The sequence below is a fragment of the Hemitrygon akajei genome, chromosome 5, assembly GCF_048418815.1.
Source record: "Hemitrygon akajei chromosome 5, sHemAka1.3, whole genome shotgun sequence".
NCBI classification, from domain to species: domain Eukaryota; kingdom Metazoa; phylum Chordata; class Chondrichthyes; order Myliobatiformes; family Dasyatidae; genus Hemitrygon; species Hemitrygon akajei.
The window spans coordinates 135,976,101-135,995,085 of NC_133128.1; the positions used below are offsets into that span (position 1 = coordinate 135,976,101).

The following is an 18,985-nucleotide window of genomic DNA, read 5'->3' on the forward strand; positions in this document are numbered from 1 at the left end:
ATGGTGCAAGACAATTCCCTCACTTCATACCTGTCACCCAAAAAAAACATGCGCAATGATACAAGTACTTAAATTTACCTTCGAACCGTAAAGGTATAGATGAGAGTGAAAAATCATGCACCAGTGCCTTAGGAATTTATTTAATATTGATGCTGAACGTTGAAAGTAAAATGAGTGGAATGATCAGCATTTCAGAAGCTGCATATTTCCCTTTTGTTGAAAGTATTTTAGTAGAATTTTAGCTATTTCAAAACTGCTAACTGAAAGAAACATCGTTGTCCAGCACAAGAACATCTTCATTTTCCTGTGGTAGGGAAGGATAAACATTTGTGAGATTTGAGATTTTGAACTTTGCTATAAATCACTTTTTGTATAAATGTATTCCTGTAAACACAATGTATAATTTCTTGTACAAAACAATAAAATAAAATTGTGGCATGTTTCTAAACCCCTGTGAAGCTGTGATTAATTATATATGTGAGAAGTATGATGTGATGCAGTCTATGTTGTAGAATGCTGAAAATCTTTCAGGGAACATCTTTCAATACCACCTACCAGTAATTTGTAGCTTAGTCACTCTTGACATCCACCTTTCATCATGCATGCACAGAAGTTTGAGAGGAACTGGAGGTCAGATATCAGTGTTATCTGTCTGTTTCACTGCTGGCTGTTGATTTCCTCCAATGAAGTCGCGGCATGAAGAGATGACGTGCAATTCACATACAACCCTCAGCTTTATGCCAGAGAAGGTTGGTGTATGCAAGTTCTTTTAAAACTGATTTTGGTGTCAGATATATTTAGAAGTCCTTGATACCCTTCAAGTTGCGGAAGAGTGTTGGGGTATTTTGGCACGGGATCTCAGGACATCATATTTACTTGCTTTGTTCCAGGATACCTTTAAGCTTCAGAAGGTCATTGTGTGTGGTGGACAGTGGACCGAGTTCAGGCCAACGTGGCACCTTTTTCTGTTTGGGATAAAATGGGGAGTCTAATTTTGTCACTTCTTTAATCTAAATGTTATGAAGAATAGGACAGATAAAGAGAATGATTTAAATGGAATATGTTTCTAAGATAACATCAATTTTACTATACTCAATATTGAATATGTTTATGGTTTGGATTGCATTGATCAAAAATATTTCTTGTTCTTTTTATCAGATCTAAAAAAACATGGCAGAGTTCCAGTGTAGATTCGGTTACTGTGCTGTGGTGAAAGTCTGTTTCAAAACTGCTAAGCTGAAAGAAACATTGTTATCCAGCACAAGAACATTAACTTTGGTGTTTATTAACTTTCATGACCTTGGGTTGTCCCAAAACACATCACTACCTTAGCAGCACCTTGAGAAGTCTCACTATTTGGACACAGCAAATAATCTGTACACTACCGATCAGTTCAACCACTTAAATGATAGGTATTGCCAAAAACAGATTATTTGGTAAAGATGTAATAACTATATGCCTTGTTCTTTTGTGATCTTTGCAGTGTTAAATAATCTATTCTGCCCACAAGGGGGCAGACTTGATCTAAACTTGTATTTGGATGACACCTTGTGTTTCTTACATTGTCAATGACTGGTGTGAGGTTTAACCCCTAAGAATGAGAAGAAAGCCAAGGATGACACATTTTGGCACCTGCAAACGTATGAGAGATGACCCAGGAAGCTGCCTTATATGGGTTGGTATTTTGGTCATTCTGCAGATAGCTATTAATAATAGCTGCGTGCTTTTCACAGCTGAGAAAAAAAATCACTCAGCTCATCTTTTTTACAGGAGCCCACAGTCTCCTTGTGTATCTCAGACAGCAAACAAAAGTAAACGTGTCAGGGCTCAGGGACGTTAAAGGAACGGATACGGAACTGGTTCATAATCATCAGCATTGTGGAACACTGAAGTAATCATTATGATAGTAGACATGAGGAGAGGAAGTTGAAATCTCTAACAACTGGCTAAGGTTACATTTTATTTCGGGTAACCAAAGCAGGCTGGAATGTGAGTGAACATAACCAACATGTATACTAATCAATTAATAGTTGAAATAATCTGTCAGATAAGCAAGTGTTGAAATCAAGAGATATCTAAATGGAATTTTATTTTTAAATCCATCTTGCATTCAAGATTCTAACTACAATGGCCTCTGAATTTGTTGCATTTATTTAGGACAAATAAGAAGCATTACATCATCAAAGCCCTGGTTATGTCAAGATATTAAATGTGCTTCAACCCCGTCCTTCAATCTAAAGCTGATCACTCTGGTTTAAATGGGCAACTATATTGAGTCAACTTGGGTTATTAGCTTTCCGATGATCGCCTATGAGGCTCTTCCTTGGGGAGTACTACTTCTACTTCGTCACTCTGCTGAACATTTTCATTGTTAGGTGCCGTGGAAGTCATTTGTTGTGGATCGGCATTCTGTGTGATTAAACTCGTCTCCCTCGACTCCTGTTGCTTCCGCGAATCCACATTCTTTCGAACATACTTGCATGTAGAATGTGACTTTGCAGATCCTGACTTTGATTTGTATTGTTTTGCAGCAACTGTTCTGTCTTGTTCTAACACATATTTGTGCATTTTGAAGCCTAGGATGCCTTTCTCTTGGTCTGCCACTACTACCTCTGGAAATAAAATAGCTTTTTTGCATCTTTCAGGGGGTTTTGGATGATGCTTCTGTATTTCAAAAAAAACAATACAACTTTATTTTTGTCTGTCTTTGGATGTTGCATCTCTGTATGATTACTACTTTCCCGCCTTTACTAATTTGAGGTGGTTTTTAAAAATTGTTGAGCTCTGAAATGTTATCAACAAATATGTTTAAAAATTACTACTCTACATCTATAAACACAACCGATTCTACAGATGCTAGAGATCTTGAGAAACACATACAAACTGCCATGAGCCAAACTCACGTTGGAGAAGCAACACCTCATATTCCATCTGGATAGCTTCCAACCTAATGCATGAACATCGATTTCTGTAACTTCCAGTAATTTCTCTCCCCTCCCTTGTCTATTCCATTTCTCTTACCCCTTCTCTACCCACACCTGTCCATCACCTCTTCTGGTTCCCTACCTCCTACCATTGTGCACTGTCCTCTCCTACTAGATTCCTTCTTTAGCTCTTTACTTCTTTCACCTAATTCCATGGGTCAGTGTTGGAACCACTTCTTTTCACATTATACTGTATGTCAAAGAGCTGAATGACAGAATTGATTACCTTGTGGCCAAGTTTTGCGGACAATATAAAGATAGATGGTGGGGAAGGTAATGTGGGAGCAGGAATCAGCAGAAGGACAGATTAGCAGAATGGACAAAGAAGAAGCAGATGGAATATGGTGTAGGGAAGTGTATGGTCATGCACTTTGGTAGAAGGAATAGAGGCATAGGCTATTTTCTAAATAGGGAGAAAATTCAAAAATCAAAGGTGCTAAGGAACTTGGGAGTCCTTGTGCAGGATTCCCTAACGATTAACTTCCAGGTTGAGTCAGTGGTAGGGAAGGCAAATGCAAAATTAGCATTCATTTTGAGAGGACTAGAATATAAAAGCAGGAATGTAATGCTGAGGCATTGGTCAGACCTCACGAAGCATTGTGAGCAACTTTGGGCCACTTATCTAAGAAAGGATATGTTGGCATTGGAGAAGAACTAGATGAGATTTCTAGAATGAAAGGGATAACGTATGAGGAGCGTTTGATAGCTCTGAGCCTGTATTTCCTGGAGTTTATAAGAATGAGTTTCTCATTAAAACTATTAAGTATTGAAAGGTGTAGATAGAGTGCTTATGAAGAGGACGTGTCCTATAGTGGGGGATCAGAGGGCACAGCCTCAGAATTTGAAAGACGTCACTTTAGAACACAGGTGCGGAGGAATTTCTTTAGCCAGAGAGTAGTGAATCTGGAATTCATTTCTACAAAAGGCTGTTGAGACCTAGTCATTGGGTATATTTAAAGAGGAGGTTGATAAAATGTTGATCAGTAAAGGTGTCAAAGGTTACAGGAAGAAGGCAGGAAAATGGGGTTGAGGGGTATAATAAATCAACCATGATGGAATGGCAGAGCAGAGGCAACATCCTAGTTCTGCTCCTATGTCATAAGGTCAAAATTCCTATCACCCGCAAACTTACCGATCAAGCCTTGTGCTTTTGCATCCAAACCATTTATGTAAATCATGAACACCAAGGGTCCCAACACTGATCCCTGCAGCACACCGTTAGGTACTGGTGTCCATTCTAAGAAACAAACTTCAGCCACTAACCTTTGCTTCCCTCCTCCCAGCCAATTTTAAATTGACCTAACTAGCTCTCCCGGGATTCCATGGCACCTGATCTACCAGATCTTCTTACTTGTAATGAATATGTCTTACATCCCCCTCACCTGCGCTTCTGCAGATCTTTGTTCCATTTCCACTTCTTTTATTGCTGATGCAATCATATTTGCCAAACTATCTTCCTTCTGGAGAGCCAGATCAGAAGTCTCAATTTGATTGCTGCTGGGCTGTGGTGGTTTCCAGGATCCTTGAGCCTCTGATGGACGTACACGTGTATATGATACTTTATTTCCTAGCTGAAAGTCAAGCATCAGGTATCAAATACAGCAGTTAAGATAGTGGTCAATTGTCAGACACTTGAACAAGAGCAATGAACAGGATTGTCAAGTCCAGTCTTCAATTACATAAATAGACAATAAAGCAACTGGAGACAAAACCTCAGGAATGATGAACAGGTAACCGCTTGGCCCAACAGTCAATTACATCATTCTTGATTGCCATGCAGAATAAGATCAGTAGATCTGTCCAAAGTTGGGCATCAAACCAGAGATTTTTATAGTCTCTATGCTTCATCCACTAACCCTTAATGACGTCCAAGGTGTTCAATTGTCTGCTATAAAGTACAGATGCACTTTTGTTAAGAAGGAGCTTGTTCCTGTACCATATGACACTTCTTCATTTTACAAAGGGCATGTAATAAATTATTTTCAACAATTATCTTAATTGTTACAGTGTCACAACCCAGATAAATTCAATTCAATCGTAAACACTGGATCAAGTAAAAGATGGGAGTTTCTTGGTAGAAAGGGTGGAAAAAGGTCATGAACGGCATGTCAAAGAACAGTAGTCTCAGTTTCTCCTTATTACATAGAATGTGGCTGTTCAGCTGTTCATGTCTACGTGGGTATCAGAACAAACCATCAGCCTAATTCCCCCACTTATTTCCCAGGAACATAGCCTTTCTCACACGCTGACTACTGCTTGCTGGTGGCTAACCTGGTGAACAAACTTTCCAGTTTGGGACAATTCTACAAGTTCCTGATCAGCCATTACTGAAGGATAAATTTGAGCAATTAAATTTATTTTACCTCAGCTATTGAACTTGAAGACAGTTCAGATGAAGACTTTTCTTCTCCCACTTCCAGACTGGAATAATTTTCTGTTAGAACTTCCTGTATTGATACAGAAATGTTTCAGCAATCAGGCCAGTGCAGTTAACGAGAGATCTTTATGCTAAATCAAAAATCATCATCCAAGTGATGGTTGGAGCAAATGTTGTACACCCCAGATTCTGAAAGAGGTAGCTGAAGAGACTGTAGAAGCACTAGTAATGATCTTTCAAGAATGGTTTCGAAGGAATATCACTCAACTCTTCAAGAAAGGAGGGAGGCAGAAGGAGGCAAATTATAGGCCAGTTAGTCTGACCCCAGTGGCTGGGAAGATGTTGGAGTTGATTATTAACAATGTGGTTTCAGGGCACTTGGAGGCTCGTGATAAAATTTCCCTCAAAGGAAATCCTTGCCTGACAAATCCACTGGAATTCTTAGAAGAAATAACAAGCAGGACAGACAAAGGAGAATTGGTTGATGTTGTGCACTTGGATTTTCAGAAGGCCTTTGACAAGGTGTCACAAATGAGGCTGCTTGACAAGTTAAGAGCCCATGATATTACAGGAAAGATACTAACATGAATAAAGCAGTGGCTGATTGGCAAGAAGCAAAGAATGGGAACAAAGGGAGCCTTTTCTGGTGTTCCACACTGGTCTGTGATGGGTCCAGTTCTTTTTACCTTTTGTGTCAATGACTTGGATGATGGAATTGATGGTGTTATTGTGAAGTTTGTGGACGATATGAAGATTGGTGGAGGAGAAATTAGTTTTGAGGAAGCCGAGAGGTTACAGAAGGACTCACACAGATTAGGAGAATGGGGAAAGAAGTGGCAGACGGAATACAGTTTTGGGAAGTGCATGGTCATGCACTTTAGAAGAAATAAAGGGTAGACTATTTCCTAAATGGAGAGAAAATTCAAAAATCAGAGACACAAAGGGACTTGGAAGTCCTTCTGCAGGATTCCCTAAAGGTTAATTTGCAGGATGAGTTGGTGGAAAGAAAGGCAAATGCGATGTTAGCATTCATTTCATGAGGACTAGAATATAAAAACAAGGATGTAATGTTAAGGCTTTATAAAGCACTGGTGAGGCCTCACTTGGAGTATTGTGAGCAGTTTTGAGCCCCTTATCTTAGAAAGGATGTGCTGATACTGCAGAGTGATCAAGGGAGGTCCACGAAAATGATTCCAGGATTGAATGATTGGTCATATGAAGAGCGTTTGATGGCTTTGGGCCTGTATTCACTGGAATTCAGAAGAATGTGGTGAGATCTAATTGAAACCCATCGAATGGTGAAAAGCCTTGATAAAACAGATGTGGAGAGGATGTTTCTTATGGCAGGAGCGTCTAGGACAAGAGGGCACAGCCTCAGAATAGAGGAGCATCCTTTTAGAATGGAGATGAGGAGGAATTTCTTTAGGGAATGGTGTATCTATGGAATTCTTGCCACAGACAGTTATGGAGGCATATATTTAAGCAGAGATTGATAGATTCTGGATTGGTCAGGACATGAAGTGATACTGGAAGAAGGCAGGAGAGGAAAAATGGATCCGTCATGGTGAAACCGTGGAGTATTGGAGAATAAAGTTGCAACGTTTGCTGTGTGGCCAGAACTATGTGACAGCCTTGTGTTTGCTATTTACTATGTGTCCAATTTATCAGCCAGAATGTAACCTCTGTATTGTCTCTGTACTATTGAACGCATCAGTGTCTTGAGAATGTAGCTAACAGTGAAAGTAAGCATGTAGAGACTAGATGAGGTGGCTCAGGGGTATCTACCCTGTTATCACGGATTGGCGGCGCTGTACTATGCGTATGAAAAGGCATCATCTGTAACACACCGCTCAGTAGCAGAATTGCTGGAAGAGGGAAATTTGTGCTGATGCCAGCCAGGATAGCAGCGTATCAGATGCTATTGACATTTCCAGACATAACCATACAGAGATGCACTACCAGTAATATAGCCGATTTTGTCCCTTTGGGCTATGAAGGAGATCCCCATGATTATGTAGGGAAGACGATGGCATTTGCCAAATTAAGAGCAGATTTACGGTCAGAACCACTAGAGGATGCAGATAAAAAGGTTCTGTTTGTAGATGGCTCTTGATATAGGGATTATGATGGAAATCATGCAGGGTTCTCAGTAGTGCAGCAGGATCAGTCGAGCTTTAAGATTATTAGGATGGAGTCCTGCCCCCAACCATGTTCCGCCTAACTAGCAGAAATCAAAGCCCTGACAGCTGCGTGTGAAATGATGGAAGGTGAGAAAGTAGACATCTATACTGATTCGGCATATGCTCATGGAGTATGCCATTTGTTTGGGGCAGTGTGGAAACAGAGAGGTTTTTAAAAAAGCAGTGGAGATCCCATACAACATTGTCAGCAAATTCTCGACTTAATAAAAGCCATAATGAAACCTAAAGCATTGGCTATAGTAAAATGCCAGGCACATAAAAAGGGAAATGATGTAATAACAAAGGGAAATCAAGCTGCGGACGAGGCAGCCAGAAAAGCATCTGGATGTACATCAGCTGTCATTGCCCCCCAGGTAAGCCTTGCTCCAGAACCTGTGGCAGAGGACCTAATTGAAATACAAAGTAAGGCAACTTTGGCAGAACAGACAATGTGGAGACGAAGGGGGGCCAAACAGAACCCGGAAGGCTTGTGGAGCATGGAAGACGATTTGCTGGTAGTGCCCACCCCTCTACTGACGATTCTGATTTCAGAAGCGCATGGAATTGACCATTGTGCAAGGGGGGAAGTGATAAAGAAAGTAAAAAAAAAAGGATGGTTTTTGGTCGCCTTATTTACAGGCTTCAGTGGACTTTGTCTTGTCACAGTGCAAGGTATGTGCACAGAATAATGTTCGGAAGGGAATTACAACCCCAATAGGTCACATTCCCAAACCTGAAGGACCATTTAAACATCCAGTGATCGATTACATAGACATGATAAATACAGTGAGAGGGAAAAGATACATGCTGGTAGTAATTGATCGATTTAGCAGATGGGTGGAGGCGGTACCTTCGAAAGATCAAGGGGCAAAGACAGTGGTAAAATTTCTGACAAGTGAAGTGATCCTAAGGTTTGGAATACCTACAGAAGTTAGCTCAGACAATGGTTCAGGTTTTATCCAGAAAGTGGTCAAATTGGTACTACAAGCGCTGAGGATAAAGCAAAGATTTGGATGTGTATACCACCCTCAGTCGCAGGGCATGGTAGAGAGAATTAATGGAACCCTGAAAGCCAAACTGAACAAAATTTGTGCAGACACTAAATTTAATTGGGTCGATGCTTTACCGTTAGCATTGATGAGTTACCGCATGCAAACTAATCGAATGACATGCCTGACACCGCATGAGATGCTAACTGGGAGGACCATGCCAGTGCCCCAGTGGAGAGGGCCATATAAGGGACCTAGTTTGGAACAATTGGAAATAGAATTGAAACAATACATGCAGCAGCTAACTATGATACATAGGTCTATTTATGCCCAGGAAAAACAGAAAGAGCCGAAGACCGTACAAGGGGAAGGACCAATCAAACCAGGAGACCAGGTTTACGTGCGAGTTTTTCGGAGAAAGTGGAACGAGCCGAGAAGGGAAGGACCCTTTACGGTGACCAAGGCATCACCCACCGCAGTTCAGGTAGAAGGACGCTCCACCGGGTACCATCTGAACCACTGCACGAGGGCAGTCCCGCAAGGACAATCAGGTGAAGTGTCCGAGGTAAGTGATGCAGAAGAGCAGTTAGCGGGAGGCAGACAGGAGGAACAAGAAGCTGACACAGGAGTTTGATCAATTAGTAAGGGAAATTTTTGGCCCTGAGGACGGGCCTGAAGACCCTCAGGATGTGGTGGTGGATAGTAGTGCTTTTTCAGATAATGGGGATGAGCTGGGAATGAGCAGTCGTGTCCCTGGGACAAAGCACCCACATACTCCAGTGCAGACTTGGAAACCATTAGTGTGGCAGATATGGAATGGGACAGTTCAGTCCCCACAGAACCTACAGAAAAGAAGTAAGTGGAGCACAACACTTACCTCCTCGCCATGGTTACAGACACGTACTAATCAGTGGTATCAATGGGCAACTTACACGGCAGGAATGATGAAGAGACAGAATTGTTACCTGTGCTCAAGGGAAAGCCCCACTCAGCATGTAGTTCCCATGCCTTATAACTCCTCCACTTGCACGCGGTGGCAAAGAGAGTATAGGGAGCAATGTGAATGACAGTGTCCAGGTTCGATTAAGGCTTGTTTCCTGAAGCTTTGTGTTATAACAGATCCCTGCTATCAAAGCTGTATGAGAAACGCACCAATGTGCCCATATTGGTGTATGTTATATCAGGCTTCCCCGCAGTTTGATCAACGCAAGCTTGCCTCTGACTGCAACTACAGCAGACCATGGGCTATAAACAAAAGAAGCCAGACACCTACACAGGAAAAGCTTATAATGCAATATCAGTTGAGCTATGAATGTTTTACGAGGCAAGGTGCTCGTCCAGTGGGTCATTTCAGAGGTAGCTGCACTCAGATGTGGGATGTAACCCCAGGCGAAAGACACATAGTAGGTTCCCATCCACCCAAAGGTGCATTGGACACCCAGACCATCTCCTTAAAAGACACCTGGTGGCTGTGTAGTGAGGAAGGAGGTCTGAGAGCCACACTTCCTCTCAATTGGGCAGGTACGTGTACACGTGTTATGCTACTTCAAGAAGTTATAGTATCCCCTGAAGTACACTTCAACATTGATATCTCTGAACAGCAGATACTATTGCGGAAAAGGAGAAAATATGAACCTGACTCAATGACTTGGATAGATAGTATAGGACAGCCGAGAGGTATACCTAACGAATTTAAGGCGAGGAATGAGATTGTTGCGGGCTTCGAAGCATTTCTACTCTTGATAGGAACTATTAAGAATGTTGAATGGATAAATTATATATATATATATATATATATATATATATTACAATCAGCAAAGATTCATCAACTACACTGATGATGCATTGGAGGCCTTGGGACAACAGTTAGATGCAACTAGCAAAATGGCGTGGCAGAATAGAAAAGCATTGGACTGGCTGTTGGCAGAACAAGGAGGAATTTGTGTGATGTTTGGAGAGCAGTGCTGTACTTTTATACCAAATAACACTAGTCCAGAAGGATCATTTACTAAGACAATGTATAAGTTGAAAAGTCTCAGAAAGGAAGTTAAACAGAATGCAGCATTCGGACATCAGTTATTTGACTGGTTAGAAAGTAGACTCGGAGGATGGGGAGTATGGCTGACTAAGATGGCAATGACTGTCAGTATTGTATTGCTGAGCTGTGCGCTTGTTCTGTGCTGTTTTCTTCCTTGTCTCAAGTCTCTTGTAGTGTGTGCTGCAACCAAACAATTTCCGATGCTCGTGGCGATTACTGAACCAAGCTTAGCGGAGAAAGAAGCACCGAAGAAGTATCGTTACAGCCTACAACACCTGCAGGATGAACAAGAGCAAAACAACAGTGTGGGAGTAGATTGTAAGGGCTTCTGAGTCTTTTTCCCTGTCTCAGATACAAAGGGACAGGTTTTTGACTCAGCGGCCTAGGGTAACAGGGAGAGAATACTTTGAGGTCTTGGTGCAGAAAATTATAGTTTAACCCGAGATTTGGGAATAAGTGCTGGACTTTATTGGGGCTTTTGTGCACGGACTCTTAGCCTTCTTTCTCTGTGTGAGACCCTGTGGGTCTCAAAGGGGGGATTATATTGGAGAATAAAGTTGCAATGTTTGCTGTGTGGCCAGAACTATGTGACCAGCCTTGTGTTTGCTGTTTACTATGTATCCAATTTATTAGCCAGAATGTAATCTCTGTATTGTCTCTGTACTATTGAACGCATCAGTGTCTTGAGAATGTAGCTAACAGTGAAAGTAAGCATGTAGAGGTAACAGTGGTAGACAGGATCATGTGATGGTGTGAGAACCAGTCAAGGCACTAGAACAAGTATATGCTAATGAAACTAAGATAAGAAATTACTATAAAGAATACTGTGAACTAGGCTCGGCAGGCAATTAGTGATACGCTCATTAATTGTCTCAGCTTTTGTTTGCAAATAAGGGCTTAAATTTCACGAAGAATCTTCTGCGTCTCCTGATTATTTCAAGAAACCACGACAGGAGCAGTCTTGATGGGCCCAAGGCCTACTTCTGCTCCTGTATCTTAAGTGATAGAAGCTGCCATCTATGGCGTACCAGAGACAAATCCAATGTAAAGTACATTTACTTATTATCAAAATACATATATGCCAACATATACTACCCTGAGATTCATTTTCTTGTGGGCATTCACAGTAGATACAAAGAAACACAAATAGAATCCATGAAAAACTATTCACGAAGATGGACAAACAACCAAAAGAATACAAACTGTACAAATACAATAGATAGATAGATACATCCATAATACTGAGAACATGAGTTGTAGAGTCCTTGAAAGTGAGTACATCCAGATCAGTTCAATGAATATTAACAGATGGAAACTCACAACCAAATGGAAGTTTTGTGAGTCTTTTATACACCTGATTTCTCTGTACGTTTTTCATTCTATTAATGGGACAAATTTTGAAGGACAGATCAATTAACATTGTTAGGTTGTAACTAGAAAAATATAGAGAGGGGAACCCACAGATTTGGGCTTACAGAAAGACTCCAATCAGATGCCACAGAAGACATCTGCAAATAAAGTTAGAGCAAATAAGACTGGGGATAATAAGCTTGTGTGGTTTGTGACCAGGTTAGAAGACATAGAGAAGGAATAAATGTGGCATTTTTGGGCTGTAGTAAATGGCCAGTGAGGTACCACAAGGATCAATCCTGGGCACTAGCTGATCACCATCTGTACTAATGATTTGGATGAGTGGACCGAACGTAATATATCCATATTTGCTGATGATACAAAGCTGAACGGCAGTTTTGGCTGTGAAGAGGATGTAGGAGCTACAAATAGACTGTGTGACTAGTGAAGGATGGAGGCACTGAGAAAGAATTCGGAAAATTGAGGTAAGGTGATAAAACATTTGAAGGCAACTTATTTTTTTAATATTGAGGGACTGAAAGCCTTCAGTGTTTGGATGGACCTGGAATGCTTGCATGCAAATCACAAAGTTTGTGTGAAGCAATTTGTAAGGCAAAAAACCTTTACTGCAAGAGGCTTGAACACAAGAGCACAGACTTCTTATTGCAATTACATCATAGGCATACCTTTGGGAATGAGCAAGAACTGCCTGTGGTTCTTGTAGGCTCTGAGGCATCCGATGTGGCCAATGTTAGAATGCAGACTCTTCCACTGATAGGACAGATGGACTCAGCATCTGGGTAGTTTTTAAGGTGGTGGGCACCTTCTACTGCTTATGTAAATTGCCATGTACTCACAAGGCATCTCCTCAAGGTTCTACATACTGCCCTGAGTGCTTCTCCTCCACTTTGAGCAGTCATAGGTCAGTAGTCAGTGGGGACATTGCATTTCCTCTTGGAGACTCTGAACACAACCTTCTCCTCTGCCCATCTTGTACTCTCTACCTATTCAAGAACTTAGAAAAGGGTATCTGTTTCAGAAGTCTGGTGTTGGGGTGTGTGAATGGTGTGGTTTTCCTGACATCACCTGCCAAGTGCAGCGAGAACACTGAGAATGGTTTGCTTATCCTTGCAGTGAATCTGGAAGACCTTACAGATCTTGCGGTGATGTCTTTGGTGGGTTTTTTTTCAGCGCCTTGAGATAATGATTGTATAAAGTACTCCAACTCTGAGCTCTGCAATTCCTTAATGAGACCCTATCCCAATAACATGAATAGGTTTAGACTCCATACTGAAGAAAGAAAGCATTTACAACAGAGGAACTACAAGCAATGTTCTCCAGACAAAATGTTCTTGGATTAAATTAGATGTGCTGTCAGATGAAATTAGGCAGATTGGGCCTATAGTCACTCAGGTTTAGAAAAATGAGGATGGTCTCACTGAAACATTAAGCTTTTTTTGCAAGGCTTGACATATTTTGCTTGCCTTAAGTGCCAGGAACCAGATGTCATGATTTCAGAACAAGGATCTAGCTGGTCAAGACAGCAATAAGAGAGAAAAAAACAATTCCTTGAGTGTGGTGAATGTTTGAATTCTCCACCCATGTATGTAGTGGAAGCTCAGTCAGTGATCAATTTTTGGATATTCAGGAAGTCACAAGTTGTAGGGGTTAGGGCCAGAATGTGCCACTGAGATAAAAGATTATTCATTATTTTACTCAATAGCAGAGCAGGTACATTTTACTTATATTTATTATGTTTGTCCATTCCCACTGTGAATCTAACATCAGGGGTAAAACCTTTGACTGTGTGCTAATAAACGCATTTAAGGGGAAAAAAATGATGTCATGCAGGTGTAAAATTAATTCTGAAAAGAACTGAACAAACCTGCCTTGTGTCTATCGTACAAAACATACATACTTAGTCTTGATGTCTAAGGAGTGACATACCAATGAATTTTTTATATTTAAAATTTTTATAGGTATAATTCTGCAATTAAAAAGGCATTGAAAACATAGGCTTGCAGTAAGGAGAATGAAATAGCTAGCTGTTAACTCGTTCATCAAGATGAGTTGCTGGAGAACAAATACAAGAATCCACTGAAAATGCGACCACTTTACTAACAAAAGAAAAGTCAGATATTTTGGAGTTCCAAAGATAGCTGAACAAGACAAATCTCAAAAAACAAAGAATCTTAACAATTAGGGAACACAAATATAGTGGGGTGCCTGAGTCAATTAAAATTGCTGTTCTCTGTGGGCGCCACAATTCCCCTGGGCACCGCCACATGTTCAATTAACTGTCTCTTTCTTCAGTGACACCAGCACTGATTGGGCAAAAGACAATGGATTGAGCCGGTTGCCATTGAATAGCATTCAGTGAAGGTGGAAATGCTGAACTCACACCCTGGAAACAAATTACCGTAGATGTCGGATTATAAGCCGCTACTTTTTTCCCACATTTTGAACAGCTTTGAACACTGCGGCCTTTACTACGGTGCAGCTAATGCATGATTTTTTTTCATGCCGCCAAAAACATTTTGCCTCGTAACAGTAGACCAATAAAATTGATGAGTAGTTCACAGAGGTCCAATGAAATTGTACGATAAATCAAGCGCACTTTCACAATTAAATTATTGTAAATCAGTCATTTGTACTCACCCTCATCAACATGGAAAACACTCGAAGAAAAGCATTGTGCTGCCTTTATGGCAGTTATTTAGTTTATAATATTTTCGCTTAGTAATTCATTTGTTAGTTAAAGTTAGAAGTGTTTTAACTATATTTGTTTTCTGTACTACATCCCGGGATGCTATGACGTCACACCCGGTTTCGCTGCGTCTTGTGGGAAATATACCGGTTTGCGATAAACGGGAAGGCGGGGGGCGAGCGGCGGAGCGGCGGAGCCAAAACGCTGCTTTTAAGTTAAAAGCGATCAATAACTTTTCCTGGTAGGCTGCAGTATATATATTTTTTACCAGTCGTTAGGAGATATTGGAATGTTGTTCAGTAAAAAAGTATACGCAACGTATATTTAAAAGTAGCCGTGTTACAGGCACGGTTCGAAAAAAAGCATTTGCAATATGTATTTGTTTATGTTACCATACGGATTTAATTAAAAGTTAAAAAATCCTCACGTGTAATATCTTTCTGTGTAAATATCTCATATTACAACGTGGGACACCTGCGGCCGAAAATCCGGTGCGGCCGAAAATCCGGTGCGGCCTAAAATCCGGTGCGGCTTGTACAAGTACAAAATTGATTTTATTTCTAAAATTAGAGCCAGCGGCTTTTAATCAGGTGCGCTCTGTAGTGCGAAATCTACGGTAACTCCATTCTCCAGTATCACTACATCTATCCCGGCGCTTCAGTTGATCTTGGAGCCCTGACTACTTCCTGATGGCTAATATCTTCAAGGATGGCTTCATTTGATATTATTCCAGTTTGGGATGTTTCTGTTAAAGTACCTGATCACCCAGAGATGACACAGAGGTTCCTGTATCTACGTCAAGTTGAACATCACTCAAAGTCTGATCCCCAGGACGATGCTCTTGTTCCACATCCTGCCTGGATTCTGCTCCTGTTGGAACTTCCTGTATTTTTAAACAGAAAGATCTCATCAACTATCAAGCAACAGCAGCAATTGTAGGGTAATGATATTCATCAAGAACGTGACAATTCAAGTGATACGTTGGATTACACCGATTACAAAGCATACAGTCGTGAGTGTACAGGGAGTAGAGTAGTGGGCTGAGGACACCATCTTGTAGAGCACCAATGCTGAGGATAATCGTGGCAGTGGTGTTGCTGCCTATCCTAACTGATTGGTCAGGAAGTCAAGGAGCCAGTTGCAAAGGGAGGTGTTGACTCCCAGGTCTAGAAGTTTGGAGATGAGTTTGCTTTTATAGTATTGAAGGTGGGGCTGTAGTTAATAAACTATGTTCTAGCAGCTCCAGAGATGAATATAGGGCCTGGTAGATGGGGTCTGCCATAGACCCATTTCAGTGGCTGGTGAATTGCAGTGGGTAAAGGTTAACTGGGGGGGGGGGGCGGGGGCTGGATAACTTAACACCCATGAACTGACTGGTTGCATCATGGTCTGATCCCCAGTGTGCAGAAACACAAGAGGCTGCAGAGACTTGTGGACTTGGCTAGTTCCATCATGTACTCCCTACCATCAATGACGTTTACAAGAGGTGATGTTTCAGGAAGGAGACATCCATCATTGGAGATCCTCACCATCCAGGCCATGTCCTGTTCTTGCTGCTGCCATCAGGCAGGAGGCATAGAAAGCTGAAAACCCACAGCTCAAGGATCAACAACAGCTTTTCCCCATGGCTATCAGGATTTTGAATGGACCTGACAAACCATAGCACCACTTCCAACTATATTTCTTTTCCTCTCACTCTCTCGACAATGCACTAGTGTTGTTATATTTACTTTGTTGTTTGCTTTTTTGTAAGTTATGTTAACTTATGTTTCTCATGTTAATAATATACTGTGCTGCCGTTGCAAACAACTAATTTGCATGCCACTTATACACGCCACAACAATAAACTTGAATGGAGCAGAAACTTTTGTAGTTAAATCAAGTGCACCTCACTCCGTGATCCTGAAGGTTGTCCTCCTGGGTGATTCTCTCCTTCCACATCCTGACTGGAACCAGTTTCTGCTGGGAGTCTCTGTATTTATAAGCAAAAGGATTTCATCAATAGGACTAGGCCAGAGCAGCAGCTACAGGTCTGTAATGTCCACTAGTAGTGGTTAAGAAGGCATATGGTGCATTGGCCTTCATCAATCATGGGAATGAGTTTAAGAGCTGAGAGGTAATGTTGCAGCTATATAGGACCCTGGTCAGACCCCACTTGGAGTACTGTGCTCAATTCTGGTCGCCTCACTACAGGAAGGATGTGGAAACCATAGAAAGGGTGCAGAGGAGATTTACAAGGATGTTGCCTGGATTGGGGAGCATGCCTTATGAGAACAGGTTGAGTTAACTCGACCTTTTCTCCTCGGAGAGATGGAGGATGAGAGGTGACCTGATAGAGGTGTACAAGATAATGAGAGGCACTGATCGTGTGGATAGTCAGAGGCTTTTTCCCAAGGCTGAAATGGCTAGCATGAGAGAGCATAGTTTTAAGCTGCTTGGAAGTAGGTACAGAGGAGATGTCAGGGGTAAGTTTTTTATGCAGAGAGTGGTGAGTGTGTGGAATGGGCTGCCGGCGGCTGTGGTGGAGGAGGAAACGATAGGGTCTATTAAGAAACTCCTGGATGGCTACATGGAGCTTAGAAAAATAGATGGCTATGGGTAGAGCCTAGGTAGTTCTAAGGTAGGGACATGTTCAGCACAGCTTTGTGGGCCGAAGGCCTGTATTGTGCCGTAGGTTTTCTATGTTTCCATGTTTCTATGTTTCTAGAACTGGGGTAGTTCCAGTTTCATGTTGAAAGAAGTGACATCTAGGGAGAGGGCAATTGGCACAACTTCTCACTGACAACATTTTTACTTTACAAAACCATCTTTTCAGACCTCTTCATCAGAGCCTTGCACATCTTTCACTCGGTCAGATTCAGATTTATGTAAAGCCGATCTCTCAGTGACACCCTGTGGCAGTTAGCTTCACGTTCTCTAGACAGAGAGACTGTTCTGAGAATCTAAAGTGTGGTGTCAGCGACAGCTGCTGAAAGAAAGCATTTCTGGCAAAAATAAATAGGAAGCTGGAAATAGTCAGAATGACTGGAATATGGCCAGACCCATCCTTCACGATGCCTGCACCATATCACCCGTAACTTCAGCACACTATGATGCTTGGTGTTCAGATACCCAGAATAGAATACAGAACAACACAGGAACAGGCCCTTTGGCCCAGAATATCTACAGCAAACACAATGCCAATTTGAACCACTACTGCTTGTACATGATTTGTGAACCATATCCTTCCATTGCCTGCATAAGCACGTAACTATCTAAAAGCCTCTTAACTATTACTGTCTTCCATTGTTTCCATCACTACCCCTGCAGTCTGTTCCAGACACCCACCACTCTCTGTGTAAAAAAACTTGTCCTGCACATCTGCTTTAAACTTGCCCCCTCTCACCTTAAATTCACATCGTCTAGCACAGGACATTTCTACCTGGGGGAAAGATTATGACTGTTCATCTCTGACGGCTCTCTCCCCTTTCTCGATCTCTTTATGTTCATTTCTGGAGACAGACTGTCTACTGATATTTGATCAGTATACTATATACGGATCATTTATAAACCCACAGACACTCTCAGCTATCTTGCCTATACTTCTTCCCATCATGTCACTTGTAAAAATGCCATTCTCTTTTCTTAGGTCTTTGGTCATTGCTGCACCTGTTCTCAGAATGAGGCTTTCCTTTCCAGAACATCTGAGATGTCCTCCTTCTTCAAAGAATAGGGTTTCTCTTCCCCTACCATCTCACATTATGTCCTTCATTTCCTCAACAAGTGTTGTTACCCAATCTTCTCCTCACCATAACAGGGGTAGAACTTCCCTTGTTCTTACAAATCACCCACGAGCCTCAACATCCAACACATCATTTTCCCTAACTTCTATTGTCATCAATGGGATCCTACCAGGAAAAACACCTTTCCCTCCCCCGCAGGGATTGGTTTCTCTGTGATACCCTCATCCATGCATCTCTGCCCATTAATCTCTCTCTTGGCACTTACCCCTACAAGTAAGACAAATGCTACACATGCCCCTTCACCTCCTCCCTCACCATTATTCAGGGCTCCAAACAGTCCTTCCAGGTGAGGCAACACTTCACCTGCAAGTCTATGGAGAAAGCTACTGTATCCAATGATCCTGGTGTGACCTCCTCAACATTGGCGAGACCTGCTGTAGATTGGGGAACTGTTTTGTCCAGCACCTTCACTCCATCTGTACAATTGGCATGATTTTCCTGGTGGCCACCCATTTTAATTCTACTTCCCATTTCCATTCAGATTCATCAGTCTATGGTCTCCTCTACTGCCACGATGAGGTCAAACTCAGATCAGAGGATTAACACCTCATATTCTGTCTGGATAGCCTCCAACTTGA

At 41.7% G+C, this 18,985-nt stretch overlaps 1 protein-coding gene across 1 annotated transcript in view; it reads right to left on the reverse strand.

Annotated features, from left to right (window-relative positions):
• Positions 1-5,338: 5,338 nt before the first annotated feature.
• The window catches only part of LOC140727243 (uncharacterized), a 102,684-nt gene continuing 89,037 nt past the window's right edge, over positions 5,339-18,985 (reverse strand). The window contains exons 12-14 of the mRNA XM_073044507.1: positions 16,514-16,597; positions 15,383-15,508; positions 5,339-5,431 (exon numbers count right to left, since the gene is read on the reverse strand). Of these exons, the coding sequence (XP_072900608.1) occupies positions 5,339-5,431; positions 15,383-15,508; positions 16,514-16,597 (303 nt within the window). The remainder of the gene's footprint in view (positions 5,432-15,382; positions 15,509-16,513; positions 16,598-18,985) is intronic.